This window comes from Tachysurus fulvidraco, chromosome 23, assembly GCF_022655615.1.
Source record: "Tachysurus fulvidraco isolate hzauxx_2018 chromosome 23, HZAU_PFXX_2.0, whole genome shotgun sequence".
Lineage (NCBI taxonomy): Eukaryota > Metazoa > Chordata > Actinopteri > Siluriformes > Bagridae > Tachysurus > Tachysurus fulvidraco.
In genome coordinates this window covers 12,326,012-12,340,838 of record NC_062540.1, presented here as the reverse complement: position 1 = coordinate 12,340,838, position 14,827 = coordinate 12,326,012, and the positions used below count along the sequence as shown (strand labels likewise).

Sequence of the window (14,827 nt, the reverse complement as noted above, 5' to 3'; positions counted from 1 at the left end):
TTACATTAATAGATTACATTTACTTTTGGTCCTTAATTTAGGCACGGTAATCCACAATGGCAAAGCAATGAAATATCTTAATTAGAAAGAACCTTTCAGACCCTTTGCCAAAGCACTTCAAATTAAGCTGGTCCTGGAGACCACCTGTAGCAAAATCATCTGACATGATTTAGAAAGGAATGTACCTGTGTGGATAAACTCCGACAATTCACAGACCGAACAAAGAAGTCATGAACATCAAGAAACTCTCTATAGACTTTTGGCAATCAGCTTTTATCTAGACATACTATAGAACTGGGCATTTTAAGAATCTGAGGGCATTAGGAAAAAGATTCTCCATCTGATGAGACAAAAATACAACCTTTTGGAAAGAAGAAGTGATACCCTGGGCAAAAACCAGTGCCTTCTGGCTTCCAGAGGTAGAGACAGGGAGGGTGGTCAGAATTAAGAGAATGGCCACATACAACGTCTTTAAAGAAAACCTGAACCAGAGTACACACCTAAGGTGGTTTTCACACTGGGCATGTTTTTGCTGTCGTTTAGATCTGAGTATGATTGATATTCATTTTATGCTGTTTAAAACTGTATGATAAGCCTGGAAACACTTAAATGTTACAGCACCTTTAAGTAGAATGTGTATTTGTGCACTTGTGTTTGTGATATTTGTTCTTACGCATATGGTCGACAGCATGTAACTGTGATCCCCGTGGCATTAGCATGATGGGGCAGCCATGTGATCATATCAGTGGAGATTGCTCTTGTAAGAGACATGTGACAGGTCGCTACTGTAATCAATGCAAAGTAAGATTCTCTTCTTTCTACAAACTTTTCGTACCACCCACAGTCCTGTAATTGTTCAGACCTGAGTGGTATATGATTTTGTGTGTGCACCTGCAGCCAGAGTACTGGGGACTCAGTAATGACCATGAAGGCTGTAGACCATGTGACTGTGACTTTGGTGGATCATACAGCAAAAGGTAGTAATACAGTGTAGCATCTATGGGTTTGTGTGTAAAATTGTACTCATGTATATTGAGCCAGTAATTCAGTAGTGAGTGTAAGCATAGTGTGAGCTATGCAGACTGTATAGCTGTAGGCATAAAATTATATTTAGTTATTCTTGAACAATACTGAACTGCACCACTTTGGTGTTTACAGGTGCAGAATGGACAATGGTCAGTGTGACTGTCGGCCTCACCTCATCGGCCGTCAGTGCTCAGATGTGGAGTCTGGGTATTTCTGTGCTGCTCTCGATTACCTTATATATGAAGCGGAAAGGGCAGATGGTTACTCTCCTGATAGTGACAATCTACCTGTGAGTACTACTAACCTATTAGTAATTCAAAAAGTTTAAGTGGAGAAGCTTTGCAATGCTCTGGAGAAAACCAGGTTTTGATGAAAACCAGGTTTTGAATAAAAGGTGGGTTTTGCACCTTTGACATACTTTGAAACCTGTTTGAAAATTTAAATATACCTAAAGATTGACCAAAAAGAACACTTTTTACTTTGATACACCCTTATGATACATGTTATAACGATCACTTATGTGAGAAACCAGATAATAAATGAGACTGTGTAAGGTGCCTAGTGGCTGAATGCTTTGATCATGTTGTTGGTTCAAGAGCCGAGTATGGGGTGGCAACAGATTCTGATTTGTCCCTCTTTAGTCTCTGTCCTACAGTACATTCGGTGAGTTTTGTTCTCTGTTGGCAAAATTATCCCAATTTTATATATATATATATATATATATATATATATATATATATATATATATATATATATATATATATATATATATATATATAATAAAATCATTTAAAACGCTTATCTTATATCCCTTATTTAATATTTAAAACTAATATCTGTATAGGGTGTGTACGTGCTGTTATCTTCTTAAGATGATGATGTGATGGTACACATGCATTGCAAAAAACAAAATCAGATTACAATCTAAATTACAATCCATACAGTCCATTTTATTGTGGCATGTAACAATCCTGAGTGTGACCAAAGTGTGATGTTTTCTGTTTGAGAAAGACTGACCGTTTTTGCCTTTATAACATCGACTCTACTGGGAAGGCTTTCCACTAGAATGTACTAGAATGTGCTCATTCAGCTACAAAAGCATTAGTGATGTGGGGCACTGGTTTTTGGTGAGGTGGAAGTCATTGTTCCAGTTCATCTCAGAGGTGTTCGGTGGGGATGTGTTTATTGCTCTGTGCATGACATTTGAGGGTTTTTTTTACTTCAGTCTTGGAACAAAATGTATTCATAGAGCTTACTTGTCATGCTGGAACAGGTATCAGACCCATTAGTTTCAGTGAAGGGAAACTGTAACACTACAGAATAGATAGACATTCTATCATCTTTTTGTAGGAACAGTTCTGTAAAACAGTTTCACGAATGCCCACATATGTATGTCATGGTCACCTACCATCACAGCAACATCCAACAATGTTTTACAAATTCTCTGATCAGGAAAGAAAAAGTCTAAAACCTTTTTCCCAAAAAAAAAAAAAAAAAAAAAAAAAAGTGCCCCGTAGACACAAAATAGACACAACAGCCAAGCTTCAATGATATCAGAGTCGCCATATCGCTTGTGTGTCCTCAGAGCAGGCCCAGACACACACAACCACATAAAACACCAAATAATGGAATGTAAACTCTGAGGCACACAGGGGATCAGGTGGTTTAGTGCAGAAACAGCTTGTCACTGAATCGGAAATGTGATGAGATTTGTTCAGACGACTGCTGATTTTTACAAGTCGAGCAGTAATTTAAAAGGGTAGTACACACTTCATCATTTGCCTAATTATACTGTAGCACAAACCTTTTTGCTATGATTGTGCTATGTTATTTGTTTAGCAAAGGATGCACCAAACAGGATACACAGACGACAAATTAAGTGTACAAGAGTTTTTCAGTGTTTTTTGGCTATACTGTTAAGTAAATTGCTGATAACTGTGCAAAATTATACATTATGTAAAGATGTACCAGTTTATAAAATCCTGATTCAGCACTAATGGCTGTTTCTGAAACCGAAAGCACAGCATGGTGCTGTAATTCCATATAACTTACTAATGCTTGTAGAATGTTATCTATCTAATGTGATCTAGCTGATCTTAGGTAGTCTAAACTAGCTAAGATAGAGTGGATAGTGATGCCGAACCCACAGCTCCAAAAGCTCCTTTATCCACCGATGATCACAAAGGAATTTATTATACTGTACAAGGATTATATTTCCATCTTTAATTTCCATTTCCATTAGCTTTAGAAATCAACAGAAATAGCTGCTGAAGGAATTCTTGTTGGAGCGGGATTAAAAAATGATCACCTTTCCCCTGGATACAAAGTCGTATCAAAGAGTTACAAGTCCATTCATTTAAAGGGGAGATTAAACATATTTAACAGCATTTTCTTGTGTTCAGTTGATTAAAATTGACTTACTTTCTTCACAGTTTGCCTGCATGTTACTGCCTTGAATAGTCAATTAGTCTATGTAGTTGTACACTCTATACCCTTCTAGGAAAGAAAGTGATTATGGTTTATGCGGCACACACATACAAACACTGGGATGTCACTGTACTATATAGTGGAAGTGACCCAGAATAACTTGTGAAAACAGAGAAGGTACTAACCTGTCAAACGGAGTTAGTTATGGCTGCCTCACACAGAACAACACTCATCACCCCTCTCTCTCTCTCTCTCTCTCTCTCTCTCTCTCTCTCTCTCTCTCTCTCTCTCTCTCTCTCTGTCTCTCTCTCTCTCTCTCTCTCACACACACACACACACACACAAACACACACACACACACACACACATACACACATTCTTTCTGTACTGTATGTCCTTCTCCCATACAAATTTACTTTCTCACCAATTTATACACATTCTTTTATTATTGGACTGTTGTAACATTATCTAACATACATTATAGTCTCTCAGTCTCAGACTGAATCACTGCATTCATCATTCTGGCTTCATGCTTTCTTACTGTTCTTATAAGTAAAGTGCGGAACTCTGGGCTGATCAAGTTTTGAGCTTCGAATACTGTCTCTGTGCTGCTTTACATTTTCTCCTTGTATACGGCTGGTTTAATCCCAAACACTTGCCAGAAGGTGAATTTGAATAGGCTAAACAGGTCCTATATGCATATGTGTGAGCACTTGTGGTGGGCTTATCCAGGATAGGCTCCAGATTCAACATGAATCTAATCAGGATGAAGGAGTATCTAAAGATAGATTATTCAAGAAATTAAACAACCATACTGATAGACGCAACATCCGTGTTCTGCTTTCTTAATTTGTCTCACTTTAGGGAAAGCCTCGCCCTGCAGCTGTAAGTAACTGTGAACAGCAGCTCAATAACCAGCTAAGGAGGCACAGACACCATCGGCACATCACCCAGCAGCAGAGAGCAGCTCTGAGACGCATCAGGCAGCTTCAGAAGACTGTGCGTCCTGATCAGTTTGCATCTACTCTGAACATTTTAGAGGTTGTTATTTTTATTCACTTATGATTTATATTCTGGTTTGTGTTTCTACAGCCCGATGTGACCATTGTTGATAGAGAGAGGTATACAGATCAGATGGTTACCTGGACCGGGCCTGGCTTTGCTCGGGTTAAAGACGGCGCTGGCCTTGTGTTTACCTTTGAAGACATCCAATATGCCATGGAGTATGACATCATGATACGCTATGAACCTGAGGTGTGTAGCTGGGATTCATGACACTCTATAAAAGTCTAACTATGTAGCTAAGTGTAGATGTTTAGAATATGTGAGAAAGAATCAAAGTAGTAACTGTAGAATAGTTCAGATATAGTTCAATTGTGCATGAAGTAAAAAATGCTGAATGGAAAATCAAGCCATCGCTCTTTTACTTCTCATGAATGCATACATAATATCGTTAATATTGTGGGAATTTTAGGCATTAATTGTAGAAATGTGTAAAAATTTTACTCTGTATTCTTTCCAAACCTTGTGTAATAGTGATGTCTATGTAGTCATTAAAAATAGAAATGTAACATTGACACACACTGTATTATGTTGAACAGTTAATGGCTAATATGAATGAATTGCATTATTCTTATTATCTTACTTACTGTTATTATTATTATTATAATAATTACTACTTTTTGTTGTTGTCATTATTAGTAGTAGTAGCAGAAGTGTATTACTTTACATGTTATACATTATCACATGATATTACTATTTCATCAGTATTTATTTATTTATTTATTTATTTGATTACTAAAATCTTTTTTTCTTTTTTCACTTGTACACAGTCTACAGAAGACTGGGAAGCCATTGTGAGTGTCACATCTATGTCACTGTCCACCAGTACTCGCTGTGGGAACCTGCTGCCTACTGAGCAGCTCTACACTGTCACACTGATGCACAACAAGAGGTAACATCACTTTATGTTTTATATGTTTTTTATATTGTGGAAGTGGTACAAGCATTACACGTAGTGGTACACAGTGGTTCACAGTCATGAGTTCAGCTAACACGTTTCCACCGCTGGGCCTTTGAGCAAGGCCCTTATCCCATAGTTGTATAAATGAGAGATATTTAAGTGCCTTTGTAACTACACACATGGTTAAATATTGTGTGTGTACAGGTATACTGTATATGTGAATAAATATGCAGTGTGGCTGTGAGATTATTTTCCAAAACAGTTAAAGGGAAGCGTTGTGTGCTCTTCGCAACGGATCATGCGTGCTCTATCGTCTTCTCTCCCATATTCGCTTAAAGTCACCAGAAGTTGCCAGCTTTCATTGAAATACAAATGATCTGCAGTTGCTTTGTTGCTGCAGGTCGTTGTATGTGTGAAAGCAGCATGATTGAAGGTAATACTCTAGGTGGTTGTTGGGAGGATCAGGGTTCACGCTCCAGCCCAGCACTGCCAAGTTACCACCTTGAGTAAGGCCCCTAAACCATCACTGCTCCAGGGGCACTGTATTATGGCAGACCCTGTGCTCTGACCCCAAATTCCAAAGTAGTGATAAATGAAGAAATAATTTCACTGTGCTATAATGTAGATGGGACAAAATAAAGGCTTCGGCTTCAAAGCTATAGTCATAGCCTTGTCCTGTCTGTCGACATTGGGAAACCAAATACCTAAAATATTTCAGTGCAGTTGCATCTCCAAATACTTGGAAAAGTGTCAGGATTGCTGTTTATAGAGAATTAATCAACACCACCTGACCTCAAGAACACAATCAAGAATCCTGCAACACTGGTTGTGTGTGTAATGATTGATTGTATGGTTGTTAGACATAATTGTAAAAGTATTATTTTATACGGTTCATCAATTGTTAACCAGGTTCAACTCTGGTATTGTTTTGTGAGGATTTCCTGATATTTCAGTACAGCTGAGTGCTTGGGAAGAGTGTTTTAATATAGCTAATCAGAGCACTGATCCCAAACGAGGATCCGGACAAAGCCTTCAGAGCAAATTAAACTCAGCAAGAAGCTGAAAATCCTTTTTTTCAAGCACCGACCGTGTTAAAAACAGGACCAGGGACCGTGATGGGAATGTTTTAAGGAAAGTCAGATGAGTTCAATGGACTTATGAGTGAAAGGATTAAGCTTGTCTAAGTGTGGTACAGTATGATTTGCAGGGTGCAGTGAAGAGCATCATATGGTACCAATTTATTAGAATGATCATCATTATTTACAAGCCAAAGTTAAACATTAAACTACCAGAAATACCAAAATTGTTCTATCATTCATGCAAATATATCATACAAATAGATTTTTAATGTTTTATAATTGACTGAAAAAACATTAGATTTGATTTGTAGTGAGCTGACGATTGCTGGAGCTGAAGACAATGAGAGTCACCATGCTAGATACCATGTAATCTTGTAGTTTCCTTTTTGTTTTTGCAGCATATATAGAAATAGATATCACATTAGAAATAGAGTTCTGATGTAATTCTCATGAATTCATGAGAAAATAGTTCGATAGTAATATCCAGAACTTTTGAGAAGACATTATTAGTTGTATATGACATGTAAATTCCTTAGATCGAGCTGCCATGTGGCACAAACATTTACAATGATGAAATGACTAAGAACCAATGCAATTTTTTCCCCTCTGAAGCATAGATCCACAAACTGATCTTGCTGATATTGATGAGTAGAAAAGTGGAGGCAGGTAAAGCCATATGTGATCTGATCAAAGTGCTCACTGTGCTGGAATTTCCGACCACTCCGGATGTGAATGGATCAGTAGAGCATGACTCCTGCTGCTGTTGTGTCCTGTTAGAATGACTCAGGCAGAACCAGTTAGGATAAGCTGACAATGGAGCCAATGCCAAAAAATCAAACACTGTGTGTTTGTCTGGGGTGGACTGTTATACATGATTATGTGTAGGTAGTCAAATAACACACACGTATAATGTAGCTGATTACATAAACATCAAATAAAATGCTTTGAGCAGTAACTTCACTTTAATTATATTAATAAAAGGTCAATAAAGGCATCAATGCAATTTCATATTTAATCACCTCATATGTTAAAGGAGTTCTTCCCTTATTCTTTGTAATCACATTTCATTAGATACCTGCTGTTAAAGTTATTCATTGATGGTAGATAGTGTTTTTAATCTTGTCTGCAGTTCATCTAAAATGCACGAGCACATTGCAGTTATTGCACCTTGAATCGTACAGATAATATGCTGTGATTTTATTTAGCTTCGTTTTCTTATTCATCTCTAAAATTTATTCCAGGTTCTGCCACTGATATGTGTGAGCATGTTTTTGTATCTTGCTTGATTTTTACACAAAAGTAAAAACAACAACAACAAAAAAAAAAAAAAACAGTTGAACGATTTCTTTTTGGTGACTGAGGTTAAGTTTAGCTCAGGTTATAAACAACAAATTCAAGCTAAATTGAATCATTTAGAGTTTACAGTTCATACAGTACATAAATTCATGCCTTTTATGAGCAGGATTCTAATGCTTAAAGTCTGTTTTTGCTCTCTGATGGTCTAAGGCCAATTTTGTATAGTCTATATAAGAAAAACACAAAGACAGAGATATCCTCCTGTTGTTCCTGGTTTGTAGACTACACATGATAAGAGACATGTACCGGTGTATATGAATGAATATTGTGTATTCACTGAAAGTTATGAATTTCTCACAGGTACATCCTCATGCCCCAGCCTTTCTGCTTTGAGCCCAACAACCGCTATATAGTGGCCATCCGCTTTCAGCGCCATGCAGTCTCACACAGACATCTCACTGCTCACATCCTCGCTGACTCGGTTAGCACACACATTCACTGCTCAATTATTAATCAGTACCATTTCAGAACAAGATAGATATCAAAATTGTAAGAGGTTGATATACTTCGGTGATTCTACACGAATGGTACAAATTCAAGCTCGGTACAGTGTGAAAAAATTTCTTCTATTATTTCTTCTTCTTCTTCTTCTATTATTTATCGTATATTATATTAAACGTACCATAAAGTGAAAATGAATATTTACTGTTAAATTAGAACAATTGTGACCTAAACCATAAAAAAATTTCCTTTCAGACATCTTTGATAACTCTTGCATTGCTCATGCATTTCTCATATGGATTATATTCATGTAGTCATTGTAGTCTGCTCTTCAGCTGATTAAATAAATAAATAAATAAATAAATAAATAAAAAAGTAATATTGTTTTAAAATGTAAAATAAGACATGTTGGAGTTATCTAGAGATAATAAGCTAAAAAAAAGTCAATTTAATTTCAAATAGAATGTCTCGGTGTAAGAAACAAGGTTTACCTTTATCAGTTTCAAATCTTTAGCTAAAGAAATCTCAAAATATAGTGAATATACTTATATTGTAAAAACAAATGTATATTAATAGCCTCCTTTATCTAGTTGTTTAAATGAAAGCACTCATTTGTGTATGTTTCTCTCTGATTGTATCACTTCTGCCTCTGTATCTCATCTGTCCTCTATAGCTTGTATTAATCCCCCGTTATGAGGAGCTGCCAGGGTTCCTGGGTAACGATCCCTTGGCTGTGCAGCGGCGAGAGGAAATGGTTCGCTACATGTGTCTGGACTCCTTTATGGCTACGCCAATGCCGAATTTGGCTGAGATGTGTGTCAAATTAATCTGCAGCATCTCTTCTGTCATGCATAATGGAGCATTGCGTGAGTTTTTAGGCTCCATGACTCAAAAAACATGACTTTTGTGGTTGACATGAGTGGTTACGGTAGATCATTTCAGTAGATCATAAGTAGCTCATTTCATTTCAAAAGTCTCAATGTAACATACTGTAGGTTGAATTTCTGTACCGATGTTTAACTCCATCTTTACTCTTTCCCTTCTTTTCCTCTTTATAGCTTGTCACTGTGATCCTCAGGGTTCACTGAGTGTCGAGTGTAAAAAGATAGGAGGTCAGTGTCAGTGTAAACCCAACGTAATTGGTCGTCACTGTGACCAGTGTGCACCCAGAACATACGGATTTGGGCCCTATGGTTGTACTGGTATGTCGCCTGCTAGGGATTTATAAGTGATAATCTTAGTTGAATGTGTCAATTCTATTTTTTTTAGTAATATCTGTGTATATTCCACAGCCTGTGACTGCCACCATGATGGCTCTGATGCTCAGCAGTGTGACCCAGTTACAGGGCAGTGCCCCTGCAAGCCCGGGGCATTTGGCCGGCAGTGCTCTGAATGCCAGCATGGTCACTGGGGCTTCCCAAACTGCAGGCCATGCCATTGTAATGGACACTCAGAAACCTGTGACCCCCACACTGGTGCATGCCTTGAGTGCAGGGACAACACAGCAGGCCATCAGTGTGAGAAGTTAGTCATAACATTCAACACCATCTGAGAATGTGCTGATTTGATGCAGTGCAGATAATACAACATATTGCCCTACTTTAGGTGTACAGACGGGTATTATGGCAATCCAGTGCTGGGTTCTGGAGAAAACTGCCGCCCTTGTCCGTGCCCAGGTAACACTGGCAGCGGACATTCAAACGCAGAATCATGCCACATGCAACATTCCATTAACCAGATCATCTGCCACTGTATGCCTGGATACACAGGTCAGTTTCATTAGCTAAATATGAGAAATGCTTAATAGAATTTCTTCCTTGTTTTTGCATGATAGAATGACCTGTATACAAAATTATATCTTGCATGAAATATAAAAGTATCCTGAAAGTCTTTGTGGTAATTAAATATTCGACAGTGGATAATAGAAAGGAAATGAAGGTTTGCAGTAAGTTTATTTCTTATTAAAACACATGCACTGGCTAAGTAGGATGAGTTGTTGTGAGAGTGATTCTATAGTTGCCATCTTGTGGTGGTATTAAACATGCACTTGTGTACATGTTGAATCCAATTTAGAATCACTGCCTTAAGAAACAGGAAATTAAATGTCTTGGAGATCTTGAAGAATTTATGTTGTCATTATATGAAATAGATTGTTAAATCATTAGTTCTACATATTGCAAGACCAGTTGTTGATATATTGTTACTAACATGGCATTGTATCTCTCAGGACATCGATGTGACCGCTGTGCTCCAGGTTACTATGGCAACCCGGAGCAAATAGATGGAGCGTGTCGTCCATGTGAGTGCAACGGGAACATTGTGGCTGAAGACCCTGACTCCTGTGACCCCCGCACAGGCCAGTGCTTGAAGTGCCTTTACAACACAGACGGGCCCTCATGCTCAGAGTGCAAGCCTGGCTACTATGGCAATGCTCTGGACAGAGACTGTAGGCGTAAGTGTGATTAAAATTTTATTCTGGTTTATCAACTTGGTCCGGTATTAGATATCTGTTAATGTCTCTCTGTCCACAGGCTGTACATGTATGAGACTGGGAACAGACCAGGAGTACTGCAGTGATGAAGGGTGTAACTGTGACAAACAGACCGGTGCATGTCCCTGCAGGCCCAATGTTGTTAACCATAACTGTGACCAGTGTGCTGCCAATCACTGGAACCTGGGCATGGATGATGGTTGTGAAGCTTGTGAATGTCATCCACAGAACAGCTTCAGCTCACACTGCAACTTGGTAAACCTATAAAGCAAACCATTTTCTAAACATGGTACAATGGCTAAGCGATGGACATACTGTATACATGGAATTTCACAGGAGGGGAATTATCACCCACAGCAATCTCTTTCCTTCTCTCGTTTGTGTAGATTAGCGGACAGTGTCACTGCCGGCCCGGTTTTGGAGGCAGTCAGTGCACCGAATGTGAGATGTTCCACTGGGGCAATCCAGCAGTGCACTGTGAGGGTAAGAGTTACATAACCTCAACAAACATATCTGTTTCCATATCAGTGCTGTCTGTGTGATTTTGGGTCAAGGCTGTTTTTAATTTTTGCTTTCTTCTTTTTCGGGCAGAATGTAAGTGTGACAATCAAGGGTCGGTGACTGATCAGTGTGACCGTATCACAGGGGCATGTATGTGCAAAGAGTGGGCAGCAGGCCAACATTGTAAAGAGTGTGCCCGTGGTTTTACCGGAGTTTTCCCCAAATGTGTGTCCTGCCACCCCTGCTTCCAGCTTTGGGACAACATTGTGTGCCAAGTAAGACATAGCATGGATAGAATCCGCCTCATCGTAACTGAAATCCTGGAGATGGGCGAGGTGCCGGGTGTTGGTGACACCCGCATCCGAGAGCTGGAGCAGACGCTGGCTAAGATTCTGAAGCTGCTTGAGAATGGAGAAGCAGACAGGTTATATGAGTTGATCAAACAGACCACTGAAGACTTGAGGTAAACAGTCACACCAACCACTAGAGGGCACTGCTCTACAGTGCAACTTGTGACCCATTCAGCAAATTTGATGAAAGGCCTAAATCTCAATCTTTTATTGGATTAGTGTTGAGATAGCTGTGACTGACGGCCGTTTGATGGAGGCAGAGAGAGACCTAAATGTGATAAAAAGGCACAACAACATTCAACAACATAATATGACGTCAATTGAGCAAGAACTCAGAGATTTGAACACCACCCTCAATCTGTTTCTAAGTGATCTGAAGAATCACATGAGTGGTGGAATTTCAGGTAAACCCAGAAAGTGATCACTCCTATCACTTGACATTCCATAAGCCTTTTATAATGTGTTAACACAGTACAGTTTTTTTTATTTTATTTTATTTTTTTTTATCAGCACACATCTTTTGCAGTTTTTATAATTTTTTGATAAATACATTCTCTCTGACTGCATAGATCTGTTAAAGGAAGTGCAGAAATACTACAACAAGTCTCTGGCTGCTGAGCAGAGATGCAATGCTTCTGTTTTTGGGGCTCAGAGTCCTGTGGAGCAGTCTCGACACACACGCAACATCACCGAGGTCTTGCTGGACCAGACAAAGGACAAGTTTATGCGCAATGTTACAGCTCAGAAGAAGTCCCTCTCTGAGCTCAAAAAGAAAGCAGAAGACATGGATGCAAACATCCATCACCTGAGTCAAAAGGTAGATAATCATCTTACTACTTTGTAAAAATTCTACTTTGGTGTAGGGACTAGGACATATGGAAATTGTTTGTGCTCGTTTCTTAGGTGTGTGGCAGCAGTGGCAATGCGAGCACTGATGGTTCATGTCCAGACAGATCTTGTGGGGGTGTTGGTTGTTTGGACAGTAATGATACACTGGTGTGTGGAGGGCCACAATGTAACGGCACTGTTGGCGAGTCAATCAGGGCGCTGAAGAAAACCAATGATGTCAGCAAGAACCTGACAGCTGTCAGTGAGGATCTTATGAACATGGCTAAAAAGGTGTGTGTGTGTGTGTGTGTGTGTGTGTGTGTGTGTGTGTGTGTGTGTGTGTGTGTGTGTGTGTGTGTGTGTGTGTGTGTGGACTCACAGAGAAAAACAATGCATTTACCTGGTGAAAAAAGTTCAAAAGTTAGGCATCACTTGAAAATGTCTTTCTTATGCATTTCTGGGACCCCCACTCCTTTAGAAACAGCTTGCTTTGTACCATGAAGGCATTAGTACAACACAGTATGGTAAGATAAGTTCTTACAATGAAGAGAAAGTAAGTTATTGAGCCTAAAAAAAAAACCCCACAACTAGGCCACTTTTATTTATCCCTTAGTCAGTACAACAGTTTTCAGCTGTACAAGCCAACTGCAAATGGGTTTTTTAATAATCTAATCAGTGCCTTATAAAATGATTAACTTGGATTAGCACACATAACATGAGATTGAAAGAGAATACTGATTGTTGCTGATAATGGGCAACTATGTACATCTTTTTTTTTAAATCGTTTTTGAAATGTATAAAAAAGGAAATTTCCAAGTGTTGCCCTATTTTTGAATGGTAGCGTATTTACTTTCCCCACATTCCTAATTTCTCTGGTAATTACTGTTTAGTTGCTAGGGAATATTTCCAAACCTCAATGCCTCGATTGAGCGAAAAAGCACTTTTCAGTCATGTCAGATGGTCACTATGGTCAGAAACTTGGATGTTTTATTACAGTATATTTTATTAATTGGAATATATATAATCAATAATGATATAGTTGAAGACAGCTCTATATGATGGCATGACACTGTGTTGCAATCAATATATGTGTGAAAGATTGTATATCGATGTGTTTGTGTTGAATATCCTGGACCATCTTTTCTCAATCCAGTTATATTTGTGAAACAGTCTGAGAAACCAAGTGTCATGAAATTACTTGAACTCCTTGTTTACTGTTGGTGTTTAAAAGAACGCGTCAAGTTTTTCATATTCAAATGAACGCATTTAAAACATTTATCTTTCAAAACGCATTTACCTCTTCAGGATTACGGTCCTTTTTAAAACCCTGTTTTTCTGCCCATATTCTCTTTATAATCCTCATCCCAGCTGAAGGACATTGCCACACTCACTGAGAATGTGAAAGCCCAGGCGATGAACACGCTGAACAAAGCAAAGAAGAAGAAAGAGCTCTTTGAAAAATCCAATAAGCAACTTAAAGATTTCATCCAAACGATCAGAGACTTTTTAACTGGTTGGTGCTTCTTCAGTTCACTCTTTTGTGTTTTGATATGATAACGTCATTAGAACGTCATTTCTCTTTTAAATCTTTTATGTAACTGGATATTCACACACATGTGCTAACTGATCTGTAGAATATCTGTAGAACGTTTATTACACATAGTGCTGTGACTAAGACTACTGATATTTTCTTCTGTCTAATTGTTTTCAGAGGAAGGAGCAGATCCAGAGAGCATAGAGAAAGTGGCTCAGCAGGTTTTGGCCATCACGCTACCAGTTAATCTGACTTTATTGGACACTATATTTATGCAGATCAAAGACAGCATTGCTAACCTCACCGACCTGGATGGAGTCTTCAATTACTCCACTGAGCAGCTGGCCAAAGTTAAGGAGCTGCTCAATAGAGCCAACAATGAACAGTAAGAGAGATCCATATTGTAGAAAAGACACACACCTTAGTGGTATAACACTGCATACTGCTCATTGAGGTAGAAGCAAGCCTATTTCCTAAATTCCAATTTGTCTGCGCTGGCATGGACTTGTAGGGAAGTCGTGGCCTAATGGTTAGAGAGTTTGACTCCTAACCCTAAGTTTGTGGGTTCAAGTCTCGGGCCGGGAATACCACAACTGAGGTGCCCTTGAACAAGGCACCAAACCCCCCCCAACTGCTCCCCGGGTGCCGCAGCATAAATGGCTGCCCACTGCTCCGGGTGTGTGTTCACGGTGTGTGTGTGTTCATTGCTGTGTGTGTGCACTTTGGATGGGTTAAATGAAGAGAACGGATTCTGAGTACGGGTCACCATACAGCCATATGTCACATCACTTGATGAAGGTCACTTAAAAAGTGATGCCCAAATCTGTGAGA

At 38.9% G+C, this 14,827-nt stretch overlaps 1 protein-coding gene across 2 annotated transcripts in view; it reads left to right on the top strand.

Annotated features, from left to right (window-relative positions):
* The window catches only part of lamb2l (laminin, beta 2-like), a 36,427-nt gene that overhangs the window by 19,126 nt on the left and 2,474 nt on the right, over positions 1-14,827 (top strand). For both annotated transcript variants that reach the window (XM_027170578.2, XM_047807405.1), the window contains exons 12-31: positions 689-801; positions 898-977; positions 1,159-1,315; positions 4,318-4,452; positions 4,546-4,707; positions 5,286-5,407; positions 8,152-8,272; positions 8,966-9,158; positions 9,351-9,494; positions 9,585-9,816; positions 9,898-10,061; positions 10,520-10,744; positions 10,824-11,038; positions 11,170-11,266; positions 11,375-11,747; positions 11,854-12,038; positions 12,204-12,451; positions 12,538-12,753; positions 13,831-13,975; positions 14,174-14,381. In XM_027170578.2, the coding sequence (XP_027026379.2) occupies positions 689-801; positions 898-977; positions 1,159-1,315; positions 4,318-4,452; positions 4,546-4,707; positions 5,286-5,407; positions 8,152-8,272; positions 8,966-9,158; positions 9,351-9,494; positions 9,585-9,816; positions 9,898-10,061; positions 10,520-10,744; positions 10,824-11,038; positions 11,170-11,266; positions 11,375-11,747; positions 11,854-12,038; positions 12,204-12,451; positions 12,538-12,753; positions 13,831-13,975; positions 14,174-14,381 (3,535 nt within the window). The remainder of the gene's footprint in view (positions 1-688; positions 802-897; positions 978-1,158; positions 1,316-4,317; positions 4,453-4,545; positions 4,708-5,285; positions 5,408-8,151; positions 8,273-8,965; positions 9,159-9,350; positions 9,495-9,584; positions 9,817-9,897; positions 10,062-10,519; positions 10,745-10,823; positions 11,039-11,169; positions 11,267-11,374; positions 11,748-11,853; positions 12,039-12,203; positions 12,452-12,537; positions 12,754-13,830; positions 13,976-14,173; positions 14,382-14,827) is intronic.